Here is a 6,763-nt window from a genome sequence, read left to right as displayed (position 1 = left end):
AAAACTCTCTGAAAAGATCTCGTTTGTTTTCTTTCCCATCATCGGGAACTCTAGTAAAACGTGAGCTCCACGCGGGCGAGGCCCACGTCCGACTCACCCAGCGCCACGTCCCCAGAACTTGGCCCTAGAAGGCCTGCAAGGCCCGAATGCGCATTGGCTGGGCCGAGGCTCCCGTCCTCCCGAGGCTACACAGACGCTCGCCTCTGCTGAGGGCAACGCGGACCTTGCCCGACTGGGGCGGATGGCCCAGCTCGATCCCCCAGCACTGCCGGACGAGAACTGGCGTCAGCACCCACCTTTGCCAGGAATGCGTTTGCAGAACTCTCCAGAATCGCGGCAACAATGCGCAAATGAGACATGCACCCCACCTCTACGGTCACACGGCCGCCACGCGTGAATCCTGCCGCCGGAAAGACTCGGGACGGTTTTGGGGGAGCAAGAAAAGGCGAGACCTCGGAGAAACCCTGACGGCCAAGGCAACCTTCCCTGGGCCGCGAACGCGGCTGCTCTGTCCCTCCGGCCCCGACCGCCGCCCACGCGGCGGCTTCCGAGAAATCGGAGCCGCTCGGAGCACCAGGAAAGAACAACCCGAGACACAAACTGCTGTCTCCTCGGAGAAGTGGCCTCGGGAGGAAAGAACGGAACCAGACAGATTATGCACCAGTAAGAATGTGGCAACTAGGCACAGGTCAAGGTCAAGGTCAAAGGGCACAAAGAAGGGACAGTCACGGCCGTGCCACAGCGCCCTGCGGGCCCGAGGGAAGGCGGGTGGAGAGACAGCCGGTCGGTCCACTGTGGCCATTGCGTCCTCCTTTCGTTCCCCGTGAGTGCCTCGTCCCGCCTGGCTCTGGGGACACAGGTGACGAGCCAGCGTGGCTCCTGTCCCCGGGGGGGTTTGCACACCTCACGAGGAGAGGACACGGTTTGCTGGATGAGCCAGCCAGAATGGGAACGGTTTGTCACCCGGAGGCCGTTCCGCAGCGGCTGAGAGCGGAGGCTGGAGAGATCGAGGCTAAACCCTCCGCACTGAACCCGGCACGAGGGGGAGCCGAGGAAGAGGAGGACAGAGACAGGGAGGGGCGGCAGGGGCGCGAACACAGCGAGCGGGTGCAGGACGGAGGCCGGCGGAGACCGTCATCGACAGAAGTTTAACGTTCCATCGAAGCACCTGTGTTTCCGCAACGTAAATCCCACAGTAAGGGTCACGTCAAACAGGAAACGCACGCGGGGCGGCCTCCTTCCTGGCGCGGTCGCTGCCGGCCGCAGCCGGACACCAGAGAGCCCCCGAGAGACGGGCTTTCCCGCTGCTCCGGCCCCACCCCGACTCCAAGCCAGCGCCCGACGCGACCCACCGACGGAGAAGGAACCTTCTCTCATCCTCGGCACGAGCCTCTGCTCCGACACGCACGCTCGGAGAAGCCACCGCGGCCACCTGCCGGCCCGCGGCGCAGCCGGAGCCACCAATCCCGACGCCAGAGTCGGCCCCCTTCCCCCGGAGCACGGGCCCCCCTTGGCGAGACGAGCTCCCCGAGCTCCACGCCGGGAAGTAAAAGCACGGGAAGGTCACGCGGCTTCCGGGGCGAGGGCACCTCCGCCCCGGGGGCCGGGGGAGGCGGGGAGAACACGCCGAGACTCGGGCCGCGAGCGCCTCCACCTGCCTTCTCCGCGATCTGCTGGTCCCTGGACAGGCTGGTGATCATCTTGGCGTCCTCGTCAGTGAGCTCCCCGACGGCGACCTTGTCGTCCTTCTTGGCCACGTAGTTGGCCAGGATGACGGTGGCGAAGACGGGGAAGCCGTTGGAGGTGTTGAGGGAGCCGTCGTAGTTGTTGTGATAGATGCCGGTCAGCTCCTGGGGGCGGGGGGACGCCGGGCGGTCAGGGCCGGACCCGGGGGGCCGCCGCGGTGCCCCCCTCCAAGCTCTCCGCGCCGCGACTCGGCGGGACCACGGGAAAACCGCGTCCAGACCCGGCGTCCCGAGGCGCCGACCCCGCAGCAGGAGGAGGAAAAGCCCCCTGCCCCGGAGACGGACGCGCAGACCTCAGCCTGAGCACCCTTGACCGTGACCCCTGGCCCGGCCGCACTGCTCAGTCCCGCGCCCGCCCACTTACGATCTCGTCCCCCGGCTTGCAGCTGTCCACCAGGTCGGCGAGCAGGATGGCGTCCTTGGAGCGGGGCAGCCGGCCGGGCGCCACCTTGCCCGGGCTCTCCTGAATCCGGATGCGCTGGTAGTTCTGATAGATGGTCTGCGGGGGACACACGGGTCGCGGGGCCCTGTGACTCCTGGGGGCGCTGACCGCGTCGCCCGTCCTCGATCACGGCCCCCGTGGCGGGAGAACGGAAAGTATCGCTTTCCCGTCTCCCGACCGGGAAACGGAGAGCCCGGGACAAAACAGGGCGAGCCCACGGCAACGCTCTGGGGGCCTCCGACCGCTAGACTCAAGCACCGCCCTGCGCCGTACGGCGTGTGGATGCGGGAACCAGGCCGCCTGCGTCCAAATCCCGTCTCTGTGCCTAAGCTGTGCGATCTCAGGCAAGCGACTTTCCCACTCTGTGCCTTCTCTGCAGGTGGGGACGCCCACAGCGTAAATTGTAACCTCGCAATGAGGACTAAACAAGTCACTCCTGTAAGACCCCCAAAGCAATGGCTGACAAATGGCACGTTCCGGAAGTGTCAGCTCCTACTGTCACGCAGCACGTGCTAGCTCGTGCCACGCAACTCCGTGCCTATTATCACCCTTGTTGTGTAGACGAAACACGGCGTGGCGGTTAAAAGCCCACACGCTGGGATGGGCACCGTGCTGGGATCCCAGCACTCTGGGAGGCCGAGGCGGGAGGATCACTGGAGCTCAGGAGTTCAAGACCAGCCTGAGCAAGAGCGAGACTCCGTCTCTACTAAAAATAGAAAGAAATTAGCTGGACAAGTAAAAATATATAGAAGAAATTAGCCCGCTATGGTGGCGCATGTCTGTAGTCCCAGCTACTCGGGAGGCTGAGGCAGGACGATGGCTTGAGGCCAGGAGTTCGAGACCAGCCTGGGCAGCATAGCAAGATCCCATCTCTAAATAAAACACAAAAAATCAGCCGGGCTCGCTATTGTGAGCCTGTAGTCCCAGCTACTCGGGAGGCTGAGGCAGGACGATGGCTTGAGGCCAGGAGTTCGAGACCAGCCTGGGCAGCATAGCAAGATCCCATCTCTAAATAAAACACAAAAAATCAGCCGGGCTCGCTATTGTGAGCCTGTAGTCTCAGCTACACGGGAGGCTGAAGCAGGAGGATCGCTTGAGCCCAGGAGTTGGAGGTTGCCGTGAGCGAGGCGGACGCCACGGCACTCTAGCCCGGGCAACACAGTGAGACCCTGTCTCAAAAAAAAAAAAGCCCACACGCTCGATCAAAACTCTCGACTCTGATCCTCGGGGCCACTTCCCGGCTGGGTGGTCTCAGCCAATCACTTCCCCGAACACCTGTTTCTTCATTAGCAAAACGGGGTCGACAACGGTAGCCGCCTTACGGGGCGTGAGGAAGACCAGATAACGCGGCATCTTGCAACCGACGAACAGTCCGTAAGCGCCAGCGTGATTATTAACCCTCCATCAGACACCGTCTCAGGTTCTCTACGAGCAGAGCCTGAAACCGTCCTCCCGCGAGAATTCAGTGGCGCTGGGGCCCCGTGCAAGACCCGGGAAATTCAGACCGAACGAGAGAAGACTCGCCTGATGCCAGGCGGGCTCGGACTTTGACGGCCACCAGTCCCTCGGCTGCCACGGGTGGCGCTGGCTCCCAGGCCTTTTCTGGCAAGGGGGCTGCAGCTGGGACAGTTCCCGGAATCGCAGGGTGGTGAGGGGACAGCCACCAACGCCCCCAGCAGCAAGGCAGTCACGGGGCCTGGGCGTCCCCCCACGGGGACCTCAACGACCCCAGTTTACAGACGAAGACACTCGAGCAAAAGGCACACGTGCCGTGGCCTCCGGAGTGTGGTGTGGCAGCCGTATCGTAAGTGGGGGACCGACGCAGGGGCCCCACACCGCGGGCCCCCAGGAGCCAGGCAGGCAGCAGGCACAAGCAGGAAGGAAGTCCGGACGGGCCTGCAGACGCCCCACTGAGTGCCGCGGGGACTGGAGGGCTTCGTCCCCGAGGAGCGGCCAGGCGAGACGCAGGCCCAGGCTGCCGGCTCTTCCCGGGTTTCCAGAGAAGCCATAAATTCGGACGCTTGAAACAAAATCGCCTGACTTTTTAAACAGCGGCTCAAATTCTTGCAAACGCCACGTGCGCCAAACCAAGCCTGCCGGCCCGACAGACGCGGCCCAGGGTGTGGCTGACACACAAGCGCACCCTGGGGCCGCCGAAACGAGGAGGACGGCGGGCGGCCGGGCTGCGGCCCCCTCTCACCTGCTCCATGTTGACCTCGAAGGGCCCGGCCGACTGGCACTCCGGGCAGGAGCCGGGCTTCACCTCCTGGTTCTGGGACTGGCAGAAGGGCCCCAGCACGCAGCTGCACTTGCTGCAGTTGTACTTGACCACGCTGAGCTGCGGCAGGACGCCCGTGCAGCTGGTGACCACCCCGCCCGTGCGGATGAGCTGGTTCAGGTGCAGCTGCCTGCGGAGGCAGACGTGGGCGTGGCGGGGGTCTGGGGGCCGGGCCGGGGGCTCCTTCCGCTGCGCCCCGCCCCGCCCACGCCGCCGCCCGCCGCCCTCCCCAGCCCCCGGCCCACCTGAGCGAGCGCAGCTCCTCCACGAGCGGCAGGTGGGAGATGCGCACGTGGATGCGGGTGGCGATGCGGCCGTACTTGGGGTACATGGCCAGCACCACCTCCAGCGCGGCCTCGTCGAAGATGCCCAGCAGCTCTGCAGGGGCCTCGGGCAGGAAGTAGGCCAGCACGTGCTCCCGGGCCGCCAGGTCCTCGTAGTTCACCACCAGGCTCTCGCGGTTCTCTAGCGGGGGAGCAGGAAGGCACAGGACGCTGAGCGCGGGGCCCCGGCGGGGACGGGGGCGGCGATTTCCGCCCGGCGGCGATGCCTGCCGTGAGGACGGACGTCCACCCAGAAATCCCGGCCTCCGGTCCTGAGTCTACCGTGCGTCAGCGGAGGCTGAGATAAGGGACATGTCCTGAGCCTCAACTCCCCGCTCTGTAAAGTGGGCGCGTTGCAGTGTGCAAGGCGGCTGGGGATTAAATGAAAGGCCAAGAGTCCCCGCAGGGCCACGGACTCCAGACACCTACCAGGGCCCCGAAGGAAACCGGGAATAAACTGTCAAATACAGACGGGAGTGGAGGGGACACCAAGGACAGGATCTGCAGGCCCTTTTTTTTTTTTTTTTTGAGACAGAGTCTCGTTCTGTCACCCGGGCTGGAGTGCCGTGGCATCAGCCTCGCTCACAGCAGCCTCCAACTCCTGGGCTCAAGCGATCCTCCTACCTCAGCCTCCCGAGTAGCTGGGACTGCAGGCATGTGCCACTGTGGCCAGCTAATTTTTTCTATATGCTTTTAGTTGTCCAGCTAATTTCTTTCTATTTTTGGTAGAGACGGGGTCTCCCTGTTGCTCAGGCTGGTCTCGAACTCCTGACCTTGAGCAATCCTCCCACCTCGGCCTCCTGGGTAGCTGGGACTACAGGCATGCGCCACCATGCCCAGCTGTTTTTTTTTTAAGAGATGGGGTCTCACTATGTTGTCCAGGCTGGTCTCAAACTCCTGGCCTCAAGCAATCCTCCCACCTCCACTTCCCAAAGCACTGGAACTACAGGCATGCGCCACCATGCCTGGCTAGTATTTTCTATGTATTTTTAGTTGACCGGCTAATTTGTTTCTATTTTTAGTAGAGACGGGGTCTTGCTCTTGCTCAGGCTGGTCTCGAACTCCTAGCCTCGAGCAATCCTCCCGCCTCAGCCTCCTATATGCTGGGATCACAGGCGTGAGCCACCGCGCCCGGCCTCAGATGCTGAATTTTATGCTAAGTGTGTTTTACTACAATTAAGAAGGGACGGGGAGCAGGGTCTGCAGGCAGGTTCCAAGCACTCAACGAGACACACGGGTTCGAGGAAGCACAGAAGCTTCCAGCCAGAAAGGCCTCAGAGAGCTGAGCCCAACTCCCCGAGAGCCAGAGTTCTCCCTGCACCGTCTCCATCCCTGCCACGCCGCCTGCAAACACTCTGCCGCTGAGGGGGGGACTTCTATCCGCAGCCTAACAGGCCCCTCTGGAAGGGCGACCCGCTGTCTCCACCCTCTGAGCTACTCCAACACCAGCAAATAAATACTCATTTTCCGCACAAGCATCCTTCAGGTATATGGAGGGAAATAGTAGTTCAGTGAAGCATCCACGGAAAGCAAAGCATTACGCTTTCCCCCACGGTGCTGGGACCTACAGGTCGCTACTGCATCGGAAACATGAGCAAACTGACATCTGCGGGGCAACATGGCTCTGTCCAGGGTCGCCCAGCAGAGCTGGGCATCAAAACACAGTCGAACCGTGGACTGCAGGCTCTTTCCCCGATACCACGCTGCCTCCGCTCAAGACAGTCTTCTTGGCCAGGCGCGGTGGCTCAGGCCTGTAATCCCAGCACTCTGGGAGGCCGAGGTGGGAGGATCGTTTGAGCACAGGAGTTCGAGACCAGCCTGAGCAAGAGCGAGACCCCATCTCTACCAAAAATAGAAAAAGATTAATTGGACAGCTAAAAATATATAGAAAAAAATCAGCCAGGCATGGTGGCGCATGCCTGTAGTCCCAGCTACCCAGGAGGCTGAGGCAGGAGGATCGCTTGAGCCCAGGAGT

The 6,763-nt window shown here is 62.6% G+C and overlaps 1 protein-coding gene across 1 annotated transcript in view; it reads right to left on the bottom strand.

The window, feature by feature from the left end:
- MCM2 (minichromosome maintenance complex component 2) overlaps positions 1–6,763 on the bottom strand; it is a 26,115-nt gene that overhangs the window by 9,662 nt on the left and 9,690 nt on the right. The window contains exons 3-6 of the mRNA XM_012663089.1: positions 4,711–4,930; positions 4,388–4,595; positions 2,110–2,244; positions 1,409–1,850 (exon numbers count right to left, since the gene is read on the bottom strand). Coding sequence (XP_012518543.1) covers positions 1,409–1,850; positions 2,110–2,244; positions 4,388–4,595; positions 4,711–4,930 — 1,005 coding nt within the window. The remainder of the gene's footprint in view (positions 1–1,408; positions 1,851–2,109; positions 2,245–4,387; positions 4,596–4,710; positions 4,931–6,763) is intronic.

Source organism: Propithecus coquereli, unplaced genomic scaffold (assembly GCF_000956105.1).
Source record: "Propithecus coquereli isolate 6110/MARCELLA unplaced genomic scaffold, Pcoq_1.0 Scaffold796, whole genome shotgun sequence".
NCBI lineage: Eukaryota > Metazoa > Chordata > Mammalia > Primates > Indriidae > Propithecus > Propithecus coquereli.
The sequence above is the reverse complement of the archived record's forward strand: the minus strand, read 5'-3'. Positions and strand labels throughout refer to the sequence as shown.